Source organism: Macrobrachium rosenbergii, chromosome 6 (genome assembly GCF_040412425.1).
Source record: "Macrobrachium rosenbergii isolate ZJJX-2024 chromosome 6, ASM4041242v1, whole genome shotgun sequence".
NCBI classification, from domain to species: domain Eukaryota; kingdom Metazoa; phylum Arthropoda; class Malacostraca; order Decapoda; family Palaemonidae; genus Macrobrachium; species Macrobrachium rosenbergii.
In genome coordinates this window covers 39,587,709-39,614,778 of record NC_089746.1, presented here as the reverse complement: position 1 = coordinate 39,614,778, position 27,070 = coordinate 39,587,709, and the positions used below count along the sequence as shown (strand labels likewise).

The 27,070-nt window shown below is 33.6% G+C and overlaps 1 protein-coding gene across 1 annotated transcript in view; it reads right to left on the bottom strand.

Annotated features, from left to right (window-relative positions):
* Window positions 1-27,070, bottom strand: part of LOC136839459 (post-GPI attachment to proteins factor 2-like) — a 331,890-nt gene that overhangs the window by 45,037 nt on the left and 259,783 nt on the right. Inside the window, exon 2 of the mRNA XM_067105518.1 lies at window positions 20,668-20,932. Coding sequence (XP_066961619.1) covers window positions 20,668-20,932 — 265 coding nt within the window. The remainder of the gene's footprint in view (window positions 1-20,667; window positions 20,933-27,070) is intronic.

The window sequence follows — 27,070 nt, the reverse complement described above, 5'->3', positions numbered from 1 at the left end:
TTGATGGGAGTGCAATCATGACTGTGTGCAGAAGTCAAAACACGGAAATGAAGCCGAAAGAGGAATGTTTGTTGAGAAAGGCTTTTGGATGAGAGCGCTGACGAGTGTTTCCAGCGGTTGGAAATCGAGAAAGAGAGAGAGAGAGAGAGAGAGAGAGAGAGAGAGAGAGAGAGAGAGAGAGAGAGAGAGAATGTGGCTTGTGATGTAACTTGAAAATAGTGACCTTTTAATATTATATTTTATATATATATATATATGTGTATATATATATATATATATATATATATATATATATATATATATATATATATATATATATATATATATATATATATATATATATATATATATATATATATATATATATATATATATATATTACCCTTGTCGAGGCCCTTTCGTTTTGATGATATACTTTTATGATAGAGAAATTAACGCTAACATCCATTTTTTATTCTCTTCTGTCTTCTAGGTACAGAGAGAAAGAGAGAGAAATGGCGATAATACTACGTGCAAAAATGAGAGAGAGAGAGAGAGAGAGAGAGAGAGAGAGAGAGAGAGAGAGAGAGAGAGAGAGAGGGATATTAAGACATCCGATAGAGAATATTTCGAAATGGCTATCATCCCCCTTTCGTCTAAAAGAGCTGTCGCCAACAATGAAGGCGCAAAGGGAACATAATATAATACCTTCTGGGCATACGGCACCGAGGGCTCCTTCTGCAAAGCCTTAATTAACCATGGCTTTTCAGATCTTACCCTAATTTCCTTGAAGTTTTTCTCTTACGTCAACCTATCTGAAAATAACTTATGAACGGAAGCCTTCCTTCTCCCATTAACAGTGGAATTAGCTATCGTTCCTCTCTCTCTCTCTCTCTCTCTCTCTCTCTCTCTTCCCCCTTCCCTTCCGTTGCATCTCCTATTCACAGATGAATTCCTCAAGACATCAGGAGTCAAATGCTCTGAACTGGAATTACGAGCATATTGACAGTTTTACTTTCCATAACAATAATACTCTACAAAAAACACAGTATAAAAATAATCATATGCTCTTCCTTTTGCTATTTCATTACTTATAGAGCATTTCTTAGGTGCTATGTTTATTCACTTCTCCTTTATTAAAAAGCGCGTCTTTTTCATCCCCTTTCTTCTCCCTCTTCTCTATGGGATTAGGATTAAGGACTGCAGGTCCCATTTACCTTCACTTTCCTAAAAATCATTTTAAATGGACGTTCTCATTATGAACATGACCTTGATGCTATTCATGATCGAATTGTAAGCTTCCCAATGAAAACAAATTATCTTTGACGCACCTCGAAAAGCCATTCTACTATAAATGTCAATCATTTTACCGATTATTCAGATTATCTTGAAAGAAACAACGATAAATCAGATAACCTTTGAAAATAATCAATCATTATTTAACTCTGAATCAAGGGTGACTGATAATATATAATTATCCAAATTATGGACTGCGCAGAAATACAAATTTTTTTATTCTTTTTTCTTTCGTAGAAGGAAAATAGCCAACTAACCAAAATTTAAATTCACTTGGCTTGAAATAACCCAATGCCAATATCCGATATCTAAAAAAAAATTAACTAGTATAATGTAAAATGATTAACTTTTAATATTGTAGACTTTTTCGATGGAATATTAAGAGGGAAAATATTTGTTCCGGCCAACTTTCCACGCCGTTGTCCCATATTTCCTATACACGATGGATGAGCATGAGCGCTGAAATGTGTTCCTGTATGTACTATAATGAACACACATACACATTCACACACACGCACGTATATGTATATATATTACACCTACAAAAATTCTTTTATGTTCTTACCCTTACAGTTTTTTCTAGTAGGTGTTCTTGGAAGATGTTGGTGTTCAAATATGTATATATATATATATATATATATATATATATGTATATATATATATATATATATATATATATATATATACATATATATATATATATATATATATATATATATATACATATATATACATATATATATATATTCATATATACATACACATGTATATATATTTATATATATGCATATACATATATATACAGTATATATATATATATTCAGAGAGAGAGAGAGAGAGAGAGAGAGAGAGAGAGAGAGAGAGAGAGAGAGAGAGTGTGCGTGTATGTGTGTATATTTGTGTGTGAGTGTTTATGCATTACCAGCGTGTTCGTTATTACATGTAAAATATACTGTATATATTTGTATCTCCATACCTACATCTACACACACACACACACACACACACACACACACACACACACACACAGGTAAAATATCTTTAAACGACAAGTAAATAAGACACGAGCGTGAAATATGGGCTCCTTCCCGACTGCCCATAAGATAAACATGTCCTTAATATCCTGAAGAAAATTCAGACTGAATAAATACTTTACCTTATTTCCTCCAGAAAGGCTGAGTAGGACGCATGAGCGAAGTTCAATGCAAAAGGAATAAGCGAACGAAATTTTCCGAAACGCTGAGCGAAGAAGAAGGAGGAGGAGGAGGAGGAGGAGGAGGAGGAGGAGGAGGAGGAGGAGGAGGAGGAGGAGGAGGAGGAGGAGCAGTAGGAGGAGGAGGAGGAGGAAGGGTTCACGTGATAAATTTTGTACCATAAGACTTCTCCGACCGATGGCCAACAGCCTGAGAAATTCTATGATATTGCTCGCGGGACCAAATTTCATGATAACACCCAAGATTATGGCGTTTCATACAATCCCTTTATCTTTCCGCTTGTATTCCCCCCCCGCCTCTCTCTCTCTCTCTCTCTCTCTCTCTCTCTCTCTCTCTCTCTCTCTCTCTCTCTCTTCCCCTCTTTCCTCAGTGGAGGGCTAGGTTTTCTAAAAAAAAAAAAATACCTTCATGTCCTGTCCCGGTGACAGAACAGTTGATCCACATGTCTTGCATACGTTATAGTGTTCGCGATCTTCAGGTAAAGAGGCACTTAAAACACACATAACTCACACACGTACACATACATGCGCACAACATATTCCGCTCATCAACTGCGGATGGCTTGGCTGAATTCGACTGATAAGCCTTTTCATATAATGTGGGATAAACATGTTTGCACGTATTCACTCCCAAGGTAAGCAACACATAAGGCAAGTTCGTATATATTCAGTGTAAGAAAAGAAGCTTTGTAGGTATTGGTAATCTCGTTTACTTTCAGGAGAAGGAATCGCTACGTTAGATGAAACTGCACTATTGTATTTACATTTCTTGGCAAGGAAAGTCACAATAAAACAACTTTAGGTCTGTGGTACGTGGGAAGTCTCAGCAAAGAATGAATGAATTATGGATACTGTACATGGATTAGAAGCGTATATATGATAAGAGAAATTCATATGCAATTTGTGTATCAATGGCCAACGAACCTAGGAGTGTTATCGGTATTTGGATGTCTACAGGCATCTTTATCTAAAACATTTGGATGTCTACAGGCATCTTTATCTAAAACGTTTGGATGTCTACAGGCATCTTTATCTAAAACATTTGGATGTCTACAGGCATCTTTATCTAAAACATTTGGATGTCTACAGGCATCTTTATCTAAAACATTTGGAAGTCTACAGGCATCTTTATCTAAAACGTTTGGATGTCTACAGGCATCTTTATCTAAAACGTTTGGATGTCTACAGGCATCTTTATCTAAAACATTTGGAAGTCTACAGGCATCTTTATCTAAAACATTTGGATGTCTACAGGCATCTTTATCTAAAACACAAGTTACAATAAAAACGAAATGTCTGCAATCTAAAACATTTGGATGTCTACAATCTTTATCTAAAACATTTGAATCTTCCTAAAACATTTGGATGTCTCTGGCCAAAACACATAGAGCCAACATGGTATAGAGCCAAGTCTCAGACCAAGTCTCAGACATAAAACGGGCTGCCGTTAGGTTTACTGTTACCAAAAATAATTAAAGCTTTATCTATGATTTAAAAAATTCATGTTAGGCTGAAAAGAAGGTCGCTTTGCAGTTTTCATGGATATTTGGGAAACACAACTAAATTGATAAGTCCTGTATTACTATTATCACGTTGAGGTTTCTCGTTTTTGTCGGTATCCTGAAACGCATGTGGATTATTCTTATGACAACGTGATTACATGGCCTTAATATTACTGAGGCAAGACCAATTTTCAAGATCAAAGGCTGATTTTCATGAAACTAGGTAAACATTTCAACGTCATATTACTTCTTCGCTTTGATGTATGACTTACGAGCAATCCTTTCTTTAATTTTGAAGTTATATTGCTATTAGTGTAAAATGAACAATTTTGAAAAGTGGCATATCGCAAATTAGTGATGAATTAATTACAATAACTTATCTTTAATATACTGAGGATAATAATTAGCCTTAAATACATTTATGATATCAACCAAGTTACTTTGTTACCCAGTAAGCTGAAGACTACCCACCTTCCTTTTTGAAGTGTCCTCTGATAATATTGAAAAATTGGGGAGTCCTTACCTATGCCCCAAATGCCAAAGGTACAGATTTAGCTAACCGATACTGCCTTCATCTATGGCAGAAACTTCTGTTCAGGACGACTTCAAGAAACTGCACGAAGTAAAAGTGTATGCAAATACCGGCCACTAAGAAAGCGGGAGAGGAACACCTTTAAAAGAATATGCTAATAGGTTATGCACTAAAACAACTTCCATGTTTCATTTGGTTAATTTGAAGAGAACCATATTAGGCAACTGACGTAATTTAAAGTTTAATGATCATATTTAGTGCAATATAGTATTTAGTGCAATATAGGAGAGTAAAATATTGTTAGCTAAAAATATTCAGAAAAGAAGATAATTGCTTGAAACTACATCCAACCTTACGCTAACTTCCTTTATAACCAGCCGGTATGAGAGAGAGAGAGAGAGAGAGAGAGAGAGAGAGAGAGAGAGAGAGAGAGAGAGAGAGAGAGATTTTATATTATGATTATAATTGCATTGCTATGAAATGCAACCAGGTAATTATGTTCATCAAATCCACTCACGCGAGCAAGAAGGAGGAATAATAACAGTCCATGCGCCTCGATCTTCTTGGGTAATCTCCTGTAATCAATAGTTACAGTGTTTTTATGACAAGGCTGAGTTATTAGAGGTGGTTGAGAACTGATTTTTATTTTACATGTGCATGAAGGACTCATTACAGATTATCTATCTATCTATCTATCTATCTACGTATCTATCTATATATGTAAAATAAATAAATACTATTTATATATATGCATATATACATAAATATATATGTATATATATATATATGTAAATATATATATATATATATATATATATATATATATATATATATATATATATATATATATAGAATCTACTGGTCACTTTTACCAAATATATATGTAATTGTAATAACAATAATAAAAAATTGTAAGAATCAGGAAGTTAAAATACGATGGCATTGTGGTTATAAAAATATATATATATATATATATATATATATATATATATATATATATATATATATATATATATATATATATATATATATATATATATATATATATATATATATATATATATATATATATATATATATATATATATATATATAATATATAACACAGGAGAGAGAGAGAGAGAGAGAGAGAGAGAGAGAGAGAGAGAGAGAGAGAGAGAGAGAGAGAGAGAGAGAGAGAGAGAATAGTACATGCCATTCTTATCTTTCCAGGAAGAGACTGTTTCGCTCAGAATTCGTCATTCACATTGCATTAAAAGCAGAAACCTCACAATTTTACATAAAATAAAGAGAGCAATGGTACATAAACATGACAAAATTCACGAAGGGCTCAACCTTTTTACCATTTTCTTGCCTCTCGAGGTACAAAGGAAGGTAATAGCTCCACGCCATTATTAACATGTCTTCGGGTTACTACCTCCTTTACCATTCGCTTTACAAATACCAGGGTCCTTATGCCTCCTTTCCTTTGTGAATGGGAAACTTAGTTTCTTCTACTTTGTTGTTTAACGATGCCTTTCTTGATTCTTATCAGGTCAGTCATTTTGATCTAAAGTTAATTTTTCTTTGAGCTTACTAGAATTAAAGCAACAATTTATAAAGTAGAGGATTTGATCTGATTGTGGGTTATCTGGCGTCACAACTACCAGGGTCACTGACGCCGATAAAGTAGAGGATCTTAATCATGCCTTCTAAGAGGTTTTAGTTTCAAGTCTCTTATTATTTGGCGGTTTTGTATCTTTTTTGCTTAATTACAGTCGCTTTAATATTTTCACGTCTTTTGTACACCTAATAATAACAAATTTATACATTTGTTGTTTTGTACCTAATTCTTATGACTATTCTTTGTTGCTATTTAGCTGATTACTATGACTACTGATTACAGTGACTATTCTTTGTTACATTTTTCCCTTATTAAGATTTTTTTCTGTTGTGATTTCGTTGCTTACCTCACTGCTTAACTGTAACTTAATTCTTTTGTTGTGCTTTTTGTTCGCATAATTACATTGCCTTTATTCGTTTGTCCCTTTTTTTTTACCTAATTACAATGACCTTATTTTCTTGTTCCATTCCTTACATAATTATCATAACTTTATTCTTTTTGTTGCAATTTTTTACGTAATTACTATGAGTTCCATTCTTTCGTTACGCTTTTGAACCTAATTACTAAGACTTTATTCGTTTTATGTTTTTTTTCACCTAGTTACTATTAGTACCCTTAGGTAACTCTTTTTGTTTACCTATTGACAATTAGTTTATTATTTATTCGAATTTATTATTTTGTTACTTTGTTGCATAATTACTTTGACTATTTTGCTCGCTATTTTTTTCCTTCTCTCAGGAACATTTCTTGAATTTGAGACTTCAGCGAATAACACAGAGTATGTCCGTTCCATCCACAGTTCTACATTGATATGACAGATAATTTCTCTTTTACACTGTTGATAACCCAACACAACAAATTATCCGACTGCCATTACGTGTTACTCGTAGTCAAGAAGATGATTTCAGTATTATTGATTCATTTTTTAACTTTTAATTCTACTAGATTGTCTTGCAAAACATCTATTTCTTGAGCGCATTTTTTTATAAATGATCCACGTTGCCTGATGTCTCCTCGTAAAACATTTTTCTGAGATTCATCTATTCATATTTTTTTTCATCTCCTCATTATCTTCCTCTACTATTCTCACAAGCTTGGCTTGCCCTATCTTTATTTGATCTAATCTGAGAACTTATCTGAATGGGGTTTCCCTTAATTTAGTCCAATTTAAAGCCTCTGAAGTACAGTTATTTCTTGTTAGTCTATCAAAATTATGAGAGCTTACCTGAATGGGATTTTTCTAAATTTAATCAACTTTAAAGCCCCTGAACTTCAATTTCTTCTTGATAGTCTATCCAGATTATGAGAGCTTACCTTAATTTAGTCAAATTTAAAGCCCCTGAAGTACAATTTCTTCTTGGTATTCTACTAGATCACTTCAATATACCTTCAAAAATAGCTAACATTACACAAACTGCATCTAAAAAACCCACTGCCCTGTTTTTTCAGCATTTAACCAATTCCTCTCTGCATTAGAGTGGCTACAGTTACATTAAAGGTTTATTCATCCCTCTCTCTAATATTCCTCTCCATTTGTGGTGTTTCTTCCTCGACAAGACTGAACTAACGACATTTTTATTCATCGACTCTTTCCTTATCCGTTCTCTAGACCCTCTTTCTCTCAGACGCAAGATGGCCTCGTTCTGAAGGTCCTTTTTGGCCAATGTTTGGCCAAACTGAGAGTGTTTCCTCCTGCTTTGTTTACGACTATGATTTCAGCATGTAGAGTAGAAATTCCCGAATATGGCTTAATTTGAAAACATTTCCTCTGTAATACTTTGGCTTACCTGATTTTGTCTTAATTTCTTGTTTACCTTTATATTAAAAATGTGGTGCTATGCAGACCATGGCGTTGGCCGTTGAATAAGAAAAAATGTCAGTGTACAATTCACAGCCATCAATTGATGCTTAAGGCAAAGTAGTAACTGATTAACCCCGTCAACGTATGATCTCTTAAATTCAGTCGTATATTAACCGCATCACTAAAGCCTAACGTTTTCTTATTAACCGAAATCATCCTACATGGCGTCATAAGTAATATCCTATCTTCATTTTGTGGGAAAATTTTATATTTATGATTTGGCAAAAAGTCTAATTCATCATAAATAAGAATGAAAGTCCTCAATTATACAAAAAATGGTCTAGGTCTCACGAAATAGAGATTGGCATTTGGTCTTGAAGATGGCTGATCTTTGCTCTACGAATTTTCATTACGTGCTGAGCTCTAGATATACTGTAGATAAATGGCTCGAAACCTACTTCATAAAGAATCCTACTTCATAATACTGTAGGTAAAAAGAGACAGGAGACAGGTGTACATAGAAAGTGTGTTAGTTTGATTAGATGGAGTATTAAAATACGCAATATTCAACTATTAAGTAATTTACTGATATGCACACAGGCTGATCCAAGGATTTACGGTCTTCGACTCACATGACACTACACTCACAACTCCGAAAGTAAAGCACGCAAACAAATAAAATCCACGTTCAAATAAAAGCCCCGGCACAGATCAAATATCTGAAAGAACGTCGATAAATTCAACCTAACAAACAAGAAAGAGCCGAGAGAAAACGCCTGAATATTCGAGCACAGCAAACAGGAAATGAATCGGGTTGAGAGGAACCTCGGGGGAAAGTGTGTCAGAATGCTACGGGAACCAACAGGAAGCGGCGTAGGTGGAGAAATGAGTCCAGAGGAAAAAAGAGAAAAAAAATGAGAGATATGAGATACTTCCAGGAAAGATTCTAAAATAAAAAGATGGTCGCCGCAAAGATTCTAGAATAAAGGAGTTAGTTGCCACAAAGATTCTAGAATAAAGGCAATATTTGTTTGAGAAATTCTAGAACAAAGGGGATAGTTATGGCATACAGAATAAGAGGGATATGTGCAGTAAGTGCAGTGGAATAAAAGGGACTTCTGGTGCATACAGAATAAAGGGGATATATGCAGTATAAAGAATACAAGAAATATTTTCAGATTACAGGATAAAGTGGGTACTTACAGTATATGATGTTTAAGGGTTATTTTCAGTACAGACATTACAATAAAGAGGGTAGTTGAAGTTAAGACTTGATATAAGGGAATACTTGCATCTATCTTTGTTAGGGAGGTGGGCCTCCTCAATAAATTTTAAACTGTACACATATGCAATAAGTTTATGTATAGATAGTATATGTGAATAGAAATGATTATACTATATATATATATATATATATATATATATATATATATATATATATATATATACACACATATATACACTCACATATATATGCATATATATATTTAGATATTTGTCATATGAAACTACTTTTAAAGTTATTTATTTATTTTTTAGTGTCCTTTCTTAATTTATTACGGGGTCAATAACCTAGGTGTTGTGACGCCAGTTTTAGTAGCTATAATCAATCAATCAATCAACAAGAGAATTTAGAGTAAATGACATAGTTCCAGCACAGAAATCTGGAACAGATAATGTCTGAGGAACAGGATAAAGGAGAAACTTGCCATAATTCTGAAATAAACGGATCTTCTTCTTTTTCTTTTAACGTGCTTATTTCCCATTTTTGTATGGGGGTAAGCACGATGCCTTCTTTGAAGGACTTTGATTTGGCTTTGGGGTAGACCGTAGTCTATTCTCTGAATAGAATAAAGGGAATTCTTACGTACAGTAAAGATTGTAGAGTGAACAGAATACTTAATGTAAAAGATTCTATAAGAAAAAGGGTCCAAGTTAGCAAACCGAATTCAAGGAATACCGGTAGCAAGGATTCTAGAATAAACTGAATACTCGCTATAAAGTTTCTCCAGTAGAGGAGGCATTAATATTGTAGTACAGATTCTACAATAACGTGAATACTTTATCCAACCAGAATAAAAGGGATATAAGTAGAAAATATGCTAGAATAAAAGGGATACAGAGATCAAAACATTATAATAAATGATATACCTTGTACTAACACTGGGCAATTTCTAGCGCACACGTAATGCCGTTAAGGGAAAACGGGAAATTAAAGGAACACTGCCCCGACAAGAATTCATACGCATAGGATCCACTGGTATTATCAACGAGATTAGAATAAAACAACGCAAGTAGGAGGGCAGTTAAGTATGGGAGTCCAAGAAGTAGAAAAAAGCCAGGTGGAGTAAAACAGCAAGTAAAAGATTGCTCGTATGAACGAAACTAGAGTGTGATTACTATTAAAAGGAGAACAGCGGAACAAATGTAGTTTCAATTACACGAGGTGAAGACATCAGTAGACAAGTAAAAAATGCACCGAAGTTTCTTCGGCGCATTCGAGTTTTCTGTACAGCGTATAATGCTGTATGAAACTCTCAGCCGCGCCCCATGAAATTCTCAGCTGCGGCCCATGCAACTCTCAGCAGCGGCCCATGAAACTCTCAGCCGCGGCCCATGAAACTCTCAGCCACGGCCATGTGGTGGCCTATGTTGTTGGCACCTATAGCGGTGCCAAACGCACGATCATAGTTAACTTTAACCTTAAATAAAAATAAAAAAACAGTGAGACTAGAGGACTGCAATTTGGTATGTTTGATAATTGGAGGGTGGATGATCAACATACCAATTTGCAGCCCTCTAGCCTCAGTAGTGTTTAAGATCTGAGGGCGGACAGAAAAAGTGCGGACGGACAGACAAATAGCCATCTCAATAGTTTTCTTTTTCAGAAAAATAAAAGGGTGAAACATATACTGTAGTTAAGCATAGGGGAATTTATAAGTGGCAAGCGATCCGTCACCAGGGGATCTCGAACCATCGAATGGATGAGGAACGGCGAATTTTCAGTGGTACTATTAGCCATTCGGCTGTCAAGAGAGTTAGTCAAGAGAAGTGTAAGTTGATACAGACTCTGCCGTCCATACGCCTGGTAACGGATCGCTTATCACTTATAGATTCCCCCTTCGGTGTTTGCTATTTCGAGGCTGTGTAAATTTGATTTTGAACGATACTATGAAAATATATACATATATATATATATATATATATATATATATATATATATATATATATATATATATATATACATACATACATATATAATATAAATATAATATATATATCATATATTATATAATATATAATATATATGTATATATATATATATATATATATATATATATATATATATATATATATATATATATATATATATATATATATATATATAAATACAGTATGTGTGTGTGTCTGTGTATGTGTGTAATTTTATGGAAAATAAGTACTTCCTGTCAGTGTGGGCCCCATGTCTAACTACGGTAGAGAGAGAGAGAGAGAGAGAGAGAGAGAGAGAGAGAGAGAGAGAGAGAGAGAGAGAGAGAGAGAGAGATTTGTCTTTTGAGAAATGCTGAAATCAAAGAGCAAAAGACAATGAAAAAGAAGAAAAGAGAAGCTCTAATGGTCAAAGGATTAATAAAAACGCCATGAAGGACGAAAAGACAAAAAAAAAAAAAAAAAAGAAAAACGCAAAGCAGAGCGAATCTTCAAGGAAGGCGCTGCGCTGGATAAAAGAGGTTCCGTCTGAAAAATAGGCGGCTAACGAGGTTTTTCTCAAAAGAGGCTTCCTAGACAGTGGAGCATGAATCACGAGGTTAAATTAGCATTCATTTGGAACGAACAAACGATGTCAGGCTGAGGAAATGGATGTTCAAGAGAGCCTTTACTTTTCTTTTGCCATATCCTTATATCTAGCAACTTGCGGCTTGTATTAAGATCCCCAACCAATTGGTCACTCGACCAATAGACTTAAGAACATTGTATCCAGTCACCATTTGGAAGGAATTGGAACTGGAATCTAAAATTTAGGCCAAAGGCCAAGCGCTGGGACCTATGATGTCATTCAGAGCTGAAAATAATGCTGGAAGCATTTGCTTGGAAGTGAGATGGAGAAAGACAATATATCAAAAGGGATGGAAAGGGTTGCAGCCAGGGGCAGAAGGGACGCTGCAAAGCACCTTAAGTAATGCCTACATTGCAGCGCGTGAGGTACACTGACGGCACTATCCCCATACGGGGGTCACTTGGAAGGGTGAATAGAAAGGCATGTTATTGGGATAAATATAAACTAATACTAACTGACTTATGTATTGATATTAAGTAAAGCAATTTCTGTCATATTCAGATCGATGGTCTTTCGACCAATGGAGTTAATGAACATCGTGTCTGGTCAGTAATTAGATGGGTGATCAGTTATGAATGCCAAACGATGTTGGCACATAGGCTCCAGCGATCAGTAGTGAAACTTCGGAAAAAATATCGGAGAGTGGCAAAGCATGTCACTTTGAAAAGAAGAACATAATTATATGGCTAAACCGCTGGTCTCCCTCTGGTCAATAAATGGAAAGGTAACCAGCAAGAAATACCAAAAAGTGTTGATACAAGAGTTCTGTGAGTCTGGCTAGACTGGAGCTGGTTCACAAAGTATCCCTAAAGACCAACAGAATGAGTGCTTGAGTGAATGAGAGAGTCATATCCAGTGGTTCTTGGAATTTCTAAAAGTTCAGGACCTAAAAAAGTTACCGCTGGTTCGAGCTTCAGATTCTTTCCTGGAAAATTTGGAAAATCACAGCCTTGAACATGACTTGCAAGACGGAGGTCGAGTCCGTGATTAGGACTCACTGGTAAGAACTTATGTCCCTGAAAGGGAATCCCAGTCCCTGAAAGGGATTCCTTGAAAAATGCTCAAATAATCCTGACTGGAATGTTCCAGAGCCAGCTCACGTCTCTTTCAAGGATTTATTAGGAAGGAATAGGAATAGGAAATAAAAAAACCGCGAGTAATCCGCGTAAGTAAGAACTAACTAAGGCTTCACTGAATGAAGATGTAGATAATTTAGCTAATGCAGAATTTGAAGCTAGGATAAGAATTATATATAAGTATCAGAATAACTGATTTACGTGGATCTACAAGATGAATTACAGGACATTAACTAAAAATAAGGCGATAAAAGATTTGTTTATCAATATATATACTGTACGGTAGTGTTTATACAAGTTTTTTTCTCTCTGTCTGTCTGTCTGTCTGTCTGTCTGTCTGTCTGTCTCTCTCTCTCTCTCTCTCTCTCTCTCTCTCTCTCTCTCTCTCTCTCTCTCTATATATATATATATATATATATATATATATATATATATATATATATATATATATATATATATATATATATATATATATATATATATATATCCTATTGCCTTATGAAAACAAGAGAAAAGGAAAGCAAAAATGCTGTGCTCAAGTTGCGACAACTTCGTTTATATATTGTTTCAACAGAACTGTAAACGTACTAAAATAATTTTCCCTAAACTTTGGAAGGATATAAAGATAGAACTTCAGACTAAAATATGTCTCTCTCTCTCTCTCTCTCTCTCTCTCTCTCTCTCTCTCTCGTTCGATCTTCAAACGAAGTCAGGAAAGGAACCGTATGGCATCGTTCCCTTAAAAAAATCCAGGATGCCTCTGCTGACATGAGCATTGAACTGTTAGAAAAGGGACTGTAGGCTGTAGCTGGAGAGAGAGAGAGAGAGAGAGAGAGAGAGAGAGAGAGAGAGAGAGAGAGAGAGAGAGAGAGCACAGATGTGTGTAATCAATCCTCTGTCATAGTGTATACCATCTTGCCATAATTGAAAATCCTAGGGCCTCAAGGAAGTAATCCTTACCCCACTGGAATGAAACAATTCATAAGATTTCTCTCTCTCTTTTGTTCGTAGTTCTATGTTGGTATCCATTCTGAAGAAGTTCTGAGTATTCACGTCTGTTATATTTCTCTCTCTATCTCTTTTCTCCTAAAACCATACAGAACAAAGCAAAATTAAGAAACTTCCCTGGAAGTTGTAGATAAGTTCACCCGTACAATAAATAATTTCGGCAGGACTGTATAAGTGAACCAATAATATCCCCAGGCACCAGGAAGGATAATATTATGAAGATGATAGTCGCCATTAAAACACAAAGCATACGTAACAGCTTCTTTGTTCCGCTCCTTAAGTGAAGAGGATCGCTTCCAATATCGTGCTCCGTAAAGACGGTGGTTGCGATAACTGTGATTGGAAAGTCCTCGTTCGATTGAGATTATTGTTGTCTAGACTCTCTCTCTCTCTCTCTCTCTCTCTCTCTCTCTCTCTCTCTCTCTCTCTCTCTCGTCTCGTCTCTTTGGCATCAAAGATCCTCACTGAATAAATCAAAGCTTCTTTGATGAAGAATACACTCACTCACTCACGCACACACACACACACACACACACACACACACACACATATATATATATATATATATATATATATATATATATATATATATATGTATACATATACATGCACATATGTATATATTTGTAAATATATATTTATAGATAAATAAATAAATAAATATATATATATATATATATATATATATATATTTATATATATATATATATATATATATATATATATATATATATATATATATATATATATATATATATATATATATATATATATATAGTGTGTGCGTGCGCGTGCGTAGTGTGAGTGTGTATAAATATATGAATCAACTCATCTGATGTTACAATAAGCACGTTAAAAGAATACTATTTCAGAAGATACAAGACTGTAACCCAACAGTTAAAAAACACGCAGTCCTTTTCTTCTTGTCTAAAGTAAGCCGGCCAACCGTAGAAGCGCTCTCCCTTCAATCCGATTTCCTCGGCCATCCCTCGACACACACACACACACACACACACACATGGGACAGATCGATTAAGATGGACGGTGCTGTCTCTACACGGCACGGCCCCTACATACTATTAAGGGGATCGAGATACAGAAAGGGTTCCCTCATTTTTGTAGAAACGACAGGCTGGTGTTGTTAGTTCTTTCATTTTTATTGAACTCTTTTTTTAAGGGACGTTGATAAGCGAAGTAATGCAAACCGTAATAATCCCAGTAATTAAATAAATGAATAGACCTATATATATATATATATATATATATATATATATATATATATATATATTTATATATTTATGTATTTCTATACACATATATATGTGTATGTATTATATATATTATATATATATATATATATATATATATATATATATATATATATATATATATATATATATATATATGATACATACATATGTATGTATATGTATATATATATAAACACATATATGTGTATAGACATACATAAATATATGTATATATATATATATATATATATATATATATATATATAGAGAGAGAGAGATAGAGAGAGAGAGAGAGAGAGGTCTATTCATTTATTTAATTACTGGGATTATTACGGTTTGCATTACTTCGCTTATCAACATCCCATAAAAAAGTTCAATAAAAATTGAAGAACTAACAACATATATACTGTATATATATATATATGGATAGATAGTCAGATACGAATAAATATAATTGTTACTAATTCACCCGTGACCTTTTCATAATCTTCAATAATAAATCCAGTGATACCGTACTCATTTTACATTGGGAATAAATTATGCCTAATTGAACTTATTACAAGAGAGCGCTACCGTCCCAGGATTGAAATCTATTCCTTATAGGATAAGGAAATAAGAATACAGTAACTAGAAGCACTTTGCTTTCAACAGAAAATTATATCTGCAAACACACACAATTATGTATATAAACACACACAAACACATCACAAACAGCTATATATAATATATATATATATATATATATATATATATGAATGTCTTTTCCTGTAATACTACAGTGTAATATGAGAAAATAAGAAGGCCCATAAAACACTATTTAAACGTTGAAACCATATATTTCAAACACTTGTTTAAATAGTGTTTTATGGGCCTATATATATTTTCTATATATATATATATATATATATATATATATATATATATATATATATATATATATATATATAGTATATCATGTAGTGGTGTAGATATCAGAGAATTAATTAGATGTGGGTGCAAAAATGAGACGAGAAAATGGGTCATGTATGGAGAGTGGAATGTTGTATAGTGTACACCACTGATTAAGGATAGTACAGAGAAACTGCTGTGACTAGTGAGAGTTTACAAATGTTCGCAAGTGGAGAGAGATGAAAATGAATCTGGAGAGGAGTAAGGTTATGAGGTTCAATGGAAAACCGATGGAGGAATAAGTGTTAATATTAACGATGGAAGAATGGAGGCTAAGGCGAGAATGTATGATGGATTGTTGAACAAACTACCCTGTATGGAAATGAAATTTAAATGTTGAATTTGAATAGAATGTTTATGGAAGTTAAATTTTGATGTTGGGTTGAATTGCTTGGATGTCTATATGCTATAACAAGAACTGAAGTGTGGAAAGATTGAGAGATGCACAGAAGTGGTAGATGGTGTGGTCATGTTGAAAGAATGCAGCTGAAATTTCAAGTCTGACATTTGTTGATTTCTACTCCTGTGATTAAGTTTAAGAAGAGAATCACCCGACGACCGAAATATTTCTGTTCTTAATTTATGATTATGCAAGGTAAGAAGCTTCCTATTCTGTAAGTCACTGAACTCACAAACTGGAAAAAACAGAGCCTAATCTACATTTCCTTAAAGTAGTGCAACGTTTCCTGCAATTATGACCACGATGTTTCACAGAAAATCAAAGAAATTTTGTCTAAAACAGAAAAAATCCCAGAGCGGAGTAGGTAGGCAGAGAAACCTTTTGTACAACTGACGACCTAATTTTTAGGAAGGAGAGGGAATTGTGATAAGGGGACTCATTATGTATTTAAATTGAAAGACTATTGAATTAGTGTCCATTTAGGGTATTATCTCTTTCTCATCCTTATTAGGGGGGACAAAGTAAAACAAAGGAAACTAATTTCCTTCCGAATAACTTGATTTCGTAATTTCCTGGCAACATAATTGGTACCATGCGAGCATGATAATGTATAGTAGTCAGGGGGGGGGCGGCGATAACAGGGTAAAAACTGCCTCAAAATATCCAGTAATTAGAGTTACTAGGCGGTGGTTGTTGATCTACAGCCAATTGCAGGTATTTGGAAGGTTGGGCCTTCTGTTGAATAGACGAAGATTTTTTCTTAAAAAAAAAATCATCTCGTAAAATATAATAATCTAACGAATAAGCCATCGAAGAGTAAGTAGGAGAAAATAGCATCTACTTGAAAGGAAAGGAAATGAATACGGGTGTTCAAGGAAGCAGGTAATACGTTATTAAACAATAATGCTTGAAAGGTTATCTCTTTGACTAAAAGCGTTTTTTCCGTTCGAGACTGGGTGGTATTTGAATGGTATTTTGTATATGCAGACGTACGTATACATCTAAAAGCTTAACTAACTCCGTAGGACTTGAATGTCCCTTATATTTCTTATTGCCTAATGCTTTTTAATATATATATTTTTCTATAATTTTCTCGGTCTTCAATAAAATACTATGATTCAAAGGAAAACACACTAATCCATTACTATTTTAGTACTTTTATCATGAAACGACAACAGTTACTTTCTACGTAATCTTATCATAATCTACTTATCATTTATCACATATATGTATTACCGATTGCCACAATGACCTCTTAACTATTTGATTTCCTCACACGTTTGGTAAACTTGCTTTTTTTTTTTTTAACTGAAAACCTTGAATCCGCAGGGGACATAAATGAAGAAGCTTTTCATTGCCCCGGTGGGATTCGATCCCACGCACGGTGGTTACCGTTAACTCACCTGTAAAATGTATTAAAAAATTGTGAAGAACTCAACACATTAGGAAGTCATTACTGCCATTCATAATTCACGTATTATTATTCCTTTGTGGAAAAGGCGAATACTTCCAGTGGTATCGGGCAACTCATCTACGTGCGGAGACATCTGGCGAAGACAAACATAAGCATATTTCTTACAGAGGGGATGGCGGTCAGTATGCAAATCTCTTACTGTCGAGACCCATGTTCTTTATTCTAAGGCCTGTCCCGCACTTCCAGGGCCAATATTTATGAAGCAGCTGCTACTGAATGCCCTCAGGGCAAGGTAATATAGATATCTCACGCTATCTCGTCCTTTGTGAAATCATGGAAAATAGCGAGGCTATGCATAAAGGTATGCATTATTTACATGTCCACGCGTGTATTTTTACGTAATGCTGAAGGGGGAGAGGGTTGGAAAGGGGGTGGGTTATCGCTGAACTCATTGGCCTAAGAGATAATTTTTATTCATGAAATTCAAAGGTTTTCAGTTAAACACTATACAAAATAAGTAAAAAATGCGCCTAAGTGTCTTCGGCGCAATCAAGTTTTCTGTACAGCCGCTACGGCGCATACTGAAGGCCACCGAAAATAGATCTATCTTTCGGTGGTCTAGGTATAACGCTGTATGAGCCGCAGCCTACGAAACTTTAACCACGGCCCAGTGGTGGCCTGTCCTATCTCGTTGCCAGAAGCAGGATTATGGCTAACTTTAACCTTAAATAAAATAAAAACTACAGACGCTAGAGGGCTGCAATTTGGTATGTTTGATGATTGGAGGGCGGATGATCAACATACCAATTTGCAGCCCTCTAGCCTCAGTGGTTTTTAAGATCTGAGGGCGGACAGAAAAAGTGCGGACAGAAAAAGTGCGGACGGACAGACAAAGCTGGCGCAATAGTTTTCTTTTACAGAAAACTAAAAGCAGCTGAGAATTCATATTTAGGTAATACCTCCTAAGTCCACGTTCCATTGCTGAAGAGTTGCCTCCAGAAGGTGAGTCTTCTATGAACCTTAATTTATTACAGCGAAAGATATTACAAGTCTTATTTCTGTATCCCTATCCCGCAGCATAAATCAGATAAACAATTTCACATTTTAATAATCTATGACATTTCAACTTTTGTCGTTACTATAGGCACGAATTTTCCATGGGCATGAATATATCACGATAACGATAATTATTCAGTGACTGAAATTGTATGCAAAACGTACCCAAGATCAATCGTACGATTATTATAAAGCTTTTGCTGCAAAAATGAAAACTGCATCCACAATAAATTGTCAATCTATGAAAGTAATTCAAAAGAACATTAGTTAACTTGCTTCTGTTATCATTTGATTTACACACATATCTATATAAATAAAAATAAACACAGGTTGTTCATACATACTTACGTACATATCTATATGCACACACACACACACACACACACACACACACACATATATATATATATATATATATATATATATATATATATATATATATATATATATATATATATATATATATATATATATATATATATATATATATATATATATATATATATATATATTACAAGGTATCATAAATAAGCGAAGCCACAGGAACGGCAAAAATACTTCAGTCGCTATTCTGTACCCAAATACTTTTCCAAGGTTACTGAAGTAAAATCTCATACCAATAGAATATAATTTTCAATTCGTGGTGGGATGGTTCATGATTTAAATCATCTGCGAGAATATGGCGGCTTTGGAAAGAGATTTAAAGCAAAGATTTCGATGTTAAATCATCTTGAAAATCATTGATTTATTTGGTTTAGGTTAAAGACAAAGATCAACATCCATTTATTGCCCTTTGAAAGCCTCTGACGTCGACTCGAGGGACGTGTCGATAAAGATCGACTTGTAAACAAATGGCTGAGTAACATTTTTGCGCACGGCACCGATTATAAAGGATACCTGGACTTTTACAAAACCTCGGGGAATGGTGAAAGACCAAAAAGCACATTTGAACAACTATTATATTTGGAATTCTGTGACACCACTTCCAGACTTTCATTAATGATCTAGTGTTGAATCGGCTTCAGAATCCTAATATCAGGTTTATAAGAATATGCAATGCAATGATAATAATTTATATATACGAGTAACAGACATACACACATACGCATACGCTCACAAACAAGCCCATGCACAGACACACACATATATAAATATATATATATATATATATATATATATATATATATATATATATATATATATATATATATATATATATATATATATATATATATATGAGCTCAAACAATCCATCAATAATACTGAAATGTGCCGTCAGAAATCTGTAAGTTTTATTTTGCTACACCGAAGAAGTCATTCATTCACAAATGTACTGTAAAAGTGTCTAGCGAAGGAATCAAAGCCGATTTCAATCATTTTGCTCAGAGTCATCCAGTGATTTGTAAAAATCCTGATCATGTCTTTTCTATTGAAAGATACTCTACAGCTGATGAACAGGTTCATTTCCGTTCCAAACTTTTCGTATGTTAAACTTATAAAATCGAAGAACCTGAAGTGAAAGACATAAAAAAATGATATAAATAACAAGCTGCTTAAGTGTTATAGTGAGCACACAGGATAATCGCGAGAAAAAGAAATCACGAGGGAAAAACTAACTATTATTTTCCTTGTTAGTGATGCTCAACAGCTATTAGCAACACCAAGAGCCCCATTTCAGTGTCAAGCTGCACGTCTGAAATCTTAAAAGTGAGGAAATGATGGAAAGAAAAATCATTCGATTAAAAACTCACGATAATTTTCCTTGTTGGAGATATAGGTGACCCCGCAGAGCGTTGCAAGCTCCGTTAGGTTGAGGTAGAAGGCGGCGGTGACGAGGGTGAGGTAGGCTGGGCGCCTCGCGGCTGGCACATGAGGGGCGAGGCCCGTGTAGTACGCCCGTCCCACCCACGCCACTAGGAGGCGGGGGGATATGTGGAGGGCCACAGCCACACGCCACAGGTAGCGCTGCGGAGAGACGCCTGTCACCGCGCTGATGCTTGGCAGGAAGTTGTACACCTGGGGAGAGAAAAGCAGAATAAAGTCAGTTTAGAATACAGACATAAGTTTTGAATTTCAGATATGGATGCAAATAATAAAGAGTGGTGTTTGATATCGACTGTGCAAAAGCAAATAAAAAAGCTTGTACACCTGTGGAGATAAAAGCAGAATTAAGTCAGTTTGAAGGACAAACACAAGTTCTACATATCAGATCAGGGTGCAAATAATAACGTATAGTATATGTGGAACCTACTGGCCACTTTTTTTTCTATCAGATACATGCGTATTTGTAATAACCACAAAGTCCTCTTAGTTTCTCGATTTCCTCACTTTTTTTTGGATACGCCTGTTACTTTCCATTTTGATCTTAGGCTTTGCAGTGACAAGCGTACCCACAAAGTGTGAAGAAACTGAAAAGACAAGAGGACACTGTTGCTGTTACAGTTACAATAACGAATTGTTTTTGATAATGACGTCAAGAAAGTTAATCAACTGCTGATAACAAAAGCAACTCAGAAAGTCATCGAGAAAAAATATACAAGCTTTCGGTCCAGTTCATATTCCGGCCGTGATTCTTCCTTACAACAGTTGCGGGAATTAAAGGCTGGCAGTTGAATATTAACTTCGCTTCTTTGGCCATGATTTGCTTCTGAATGCTACTTTCCGCCGTTTAAGATATTTACTACGTTCATTTCCTATGGAGAAGAACCGGTAAGTTATTCAAGAGGGACTTATTACAAATGCAAGACTACAATGGTTGAAGTTATCAAAGTTCTGGTCTTCATCTCTCTCCTAGACAAAGGCGAGAATAAAAGTGAAATACTTTCAGATTTTGGCTTTCTTAACCATAAGAACGACAAGAGCTCTTAATTCTACTGTGGTATTAAATAATATAAACTCTTCAGGACAATGGCTGATCTAATCCAAATTTGAGCTTAGTACAATATAAAATTAGTTTGATGTTCATTGTCAGTGTCTGACCCACGCTAAATTTCCATAAGACAGTCAAAACATAAACATTTGATATTCATGACAATAAAACAATATACGTACATACATGCGTTGTACAAGTTGTGTTCGTCCCTTGAGTTTCATGAGTACAACTTAGAAGTCAGTTTTCACATGTCAAAAAAAAAAAAAAAGGAAAGATTAACAATCTTACTTTTTCAAGTCTATAAACACCTGTTCTTTTAATATGGGAGAAATTAAAGAATCTGGAGACACAAGAAAAAAAAATACACATCCTGCTAAGTAACAACGGCAGAGGAGTAGTAATGAATGAGGGCTATTGTTCTTACATTCCATATCAAAAATATATTCCATTTAAAAAATATCACATCAGAGATTCTTACACGAGACTAAAAAGGGAATAGACCACCCATAGTATTACCTTCATAAAGGAAGAAAGAGAATATTAAATGAAATGGCAGCGAGCCAACGTTACTGCCAAGGATATAGCTCTCTGCATTAAAGGAAACCTGAATTCCTTTCATGATCAGAGAATGATAGGGTCGGAATATGGTCTTGCAAAGAGCTGGGGAAGCTGTTGGGAAGAGCTATACAGTATAAATGTTAGTATTTAAGTTGATGGAAAATTTAGTGCAGTCGGAAGTACGATAGTTTGTAATAAGCTCTATAATATTTAATAAAAACACAAGTGAGCTTCATCATCTACAATTTCAGAGATTATTTGGAAGTTTGTGGGAACACCAGATTAAAAGCACAACGAGTGAAAGATGAACTACAGTGGATTTCAACTGCTCATATCATGTATAAGTTTTTGGGACTAACGACACAAACGCACACACATATATATATATATATATATATATATATATATATATATATATATATATATATATATATATATATATATATATATTATATATAACAATTATGATGACGGACAATTAGGACTCGCCTCTATTGCTCATATTTATACCTGCCGTTTCGAAATGTTTGAATAATTCCATTTTCAATAGCTCTAAAAGTGATAAGAACAACACACGATTACTTAAAACTCAAATATAACTTTTATAGACAAACTTAGAATTATGCAATTTTTACAATCAAGATACATTAAAATTCACAAAGTAAGACACTGTATTGGACCAACCTTCCAAAAGAACAAAAGAAAGACATGATATATATATATGTGTATATACAGTATATATATATATATATATATATATATATATATATATATATATATATATATATATATATATATATATATATATATATATATACAAACATATATATACACATATAAATATATAAAAAATATACATATATATATATATATATATATATATATATATATATATATATATATATATATATATATATATTATATATATATATATATATATATATATATATATATATATATATATATATGTATGTATATATATACACACATTTATATAAACAATAATCATTCAATCCTGCGAACCCACTGTCAATATATTCAATCGTCGGGTCGCTGGAAAGCGCAAGACTTATTAAATCCATTACATTTAACTTGGGGATGGTTAATGCCGTTTCTGGCCGAAAAAAGAATGAAGTTTGGAGCCAATAACACGAGGCCAGCCCCAACTTTGGCAAGTCGAGAGCAATTCGAAATTCGTGAGGTGAATCATTCAGGAGATAGAATAAAGTTTCGATAGGGAGAGTGGGAGAATGGCCCTCGGCAATGCATTTAAATGGCTGTAATTAAACTTACGGCTTCTAATACGTCATCTGAAATCGAGATGGTGAAGACGGGGGCAAAGACGCCGTAAACTTACTCCATTTATTTTTCCTTCTCGTCGAGTGGCCCGGAAGGGAAAATATGCAAGAATTCGAGTACATTAATAATCTCAAGTCTGCTGATCCTCAAACGGTCCGGAAAAGAAAATATGTTAAATTATGCGAAATCATCAGATTTCCTTCGATCTGCGTGACTACGGGAGGGATATACACTGACAAACAGGCAAGAAAATGAATTATAATTAATTGACTGTACACCATGGTAAGAAAAATATTCATTCTTATTCATGTTTCGTACTTTTAAAGAAAATATACTTAAATACACACAATTTTATTTAACATTTTATTGTATATATATATATATATATATATATATACTATATATATATATATATATATATATATATATATATATATATATATATATATATATATATATATATATATATATATATGTGTGTATAATATATACACATATATATATGTGTGTATATATATATATACATACATATATATACATATATATATGTATGTGTATATATATATATATATATATATATATATATATATATATATACATATATATATATATATATATATATATATATATATATATATATAATATATATATATATATATATATATATATATATATATATATATATGCATACTGTAGGTATGTATATTTGTCTGTGTAAAAATATAGATGCAAACGGTGCAAAATAATATAAAAGAACTATAGGAGCTTGTTCAATAAGATTTGAAGAGAAATTAGCAAAAATTATTTATCAACGGGAGAAGCTTCTTTGGAGGGGCATAACTTCTATTATCTTGGCCGTGCCATTATACTGTAGATGAAGGCGACATCTTTGAAATCAGTGTCTTTTTTTTTACAGATTTTTTAAATTTTAGACGAGATACCACCGTTACCACCATCAATCAGAGCTGCGACAAAATACATTCAGAACTATTATGACAAGAAAGGATTTTTTGCAGCATTAAGATTATATTGCAGTTATTATTACAGATATTTTTTCTATGTTACGTAATTAAATTTAACTAGCAAGTAGTACAGGATTGTGGCACTGAATTAGGGAATAATGTAATTATTCGTTTAAACAGTGAACTGCTTATATATATATATATATATATATATATATATATATATATATATATATATATATATATATATATATATATATATATATATATATATCTATATATATATATATATATATATATATATATATATATATATATATATATATATAGAGAGAGAGAGAGAGAGAGAGAGAGAGTATCATTCATAGTAAAGTTACAGTTCCGTAAGTACACGTGGCTTTGAAACCTGTCAGAATATTTTGTTTGCTGGACCCTTTGCACCTGTTTAATATGAAACATAACTTGTTATACTGAACAACGCCACCACCACAACCACAAACAACAACAAAAACAACAACAACAACAGCAGCAGCAGCGATAATAATAATAATAATAATAATAATAATAATAATAATAATAATAATAATAATAATTGCCTTATATCTAGAATAAAGGCTTGTTCGTCTAGAAAGCATAATGGTAAGAACACAATAAACTTCCGACCTAAAGTACAGAACCAATAAAAGTAAAAAGAGGGACGTACAAGCCATACCCTCTTGTACATTCCCTAAGGAAATACTGAAAATGATGGATGAAGAGGTCTGGCAAGAATTACCCGTCATATAAGACATATGGCGGTACCAAATCTCTTTGTTAAGGGACTTAACGTTCCAGCCACAGATCAAGGAAACATACCCTATGGGTTATGGATAGCCAGTTACATAATATTCAAAACGCGTCACATATTCTGGATAATAAAAGTGAGAAGCGACATTTACTGGAATTGGCTGGTGGCTGACTGTAGTTTCTTAGCTCAGAAAATCAGGGAAAATTTTGTTACGTTGTATTATTTATATGTATAGGGCTGGTCAGACCGGAAATCCATTGGACTGAATAACTTGCCCTTTAATTGAAATGATCAGCATTTCGGATATATGTATTTCTTTTCGCTCATGACAAAGAAGACTATATTAGAAATAATGGATTTTTATAGTTCTGATGGACAAGAAATAAAAACGATATAGAAGAATAAATATTAACCTTTTGAGGCCGGGATGCTTCAAGAAGAATATGCACCATCTTGGTCCTTAGATAACCAGAAAGGCGAATAATAGAATGAAAGAACAAGAAGACACGACTGAGTTAGATTGTTCCATTTGTAATTTTTGGAGGGAATGATGTGTTTAAAACAGGCTAACAATTAATGTCGGAAAGAAATTAAACAATAAAAATGGTAATTATCACTAAACTTTAAAACAAGTTTTTATTTAATCTTTTTTACTCTTAATTACCGTTGTGTCTGAATTTTCCTTGGAGAATGCCGCGGGTCAAATTCGAGTTCTCAAAAGTACACCGTTTAAAGTACGTCGTCTCTGACCGTCTTCCCACCATTCTCTGCAGTGCGGCAGAGCCAATGGATGTCCAAGAGCATTTGGTGATAAGTACTTGGGAGGCCATAGCAGAAGGGTGTCGTGAGCAACTGTGGCCCCAAGTAAGTGACATTTAGGAAATAAAAATTAATATAAAATCATGCAAATTTTTTCTCATTAAAAAATAGTTTAAAACACGCAATGTTTTGTATTTCAACACTTATGTTTTATAGAGATCTTAATCGGGACTGAGAGAGAGAGAGAGAGAGAGAGAGAGAGAGAGAGAGAGAGAGAGAGAGAGAGAGAGAGAGAGAGAATATTAACGGATGGAAGAATTCAAAAAATTTAATTTTCTGCTGATAAGAAATAACTTACTTTTGTACTCTCTATTGAGCCTTTCACTTGCACTTTCCAGAAAGCGTTTTCAGCACAACTAGACAAATGAATAAATTACAAGTAATTTAGAAATATTAAAGGAAATTATCCAAGAGCATTTTAAATTTTGTTAAAATACATTAATTTATACAATAATAAAAATAATAATTTTTAGCAATTAGTAGCAAATTGATATCATTCACGTAGGCTAAGCATGGAATTTTGTTAGTTAAATCTTCATAGCAGACACCGTAGAGTTATCTACAGACCTGCAGTCAAGTCAAGACAAAATTAAAACTTCGTCTAAATAAAAAAAAAGAAAAAAAAAAAATATGCTGTACATCGCATACTTACAGTATGAAATTAGATGTTCAAACGTGTAATGAAAATCTATGCAAAATAATGTAAATATCTATAGAAAAGTAAAAAGTAAATAAATTACTTAGATAATAAAATAATAAGAAAATATAAAAAAAGTACGCATCACTAGCTTTTCTCTACAGCGGGGCAGAATTTTCGAGAACATAAAAATATTAAAACTATATAGACTTTTCATAAA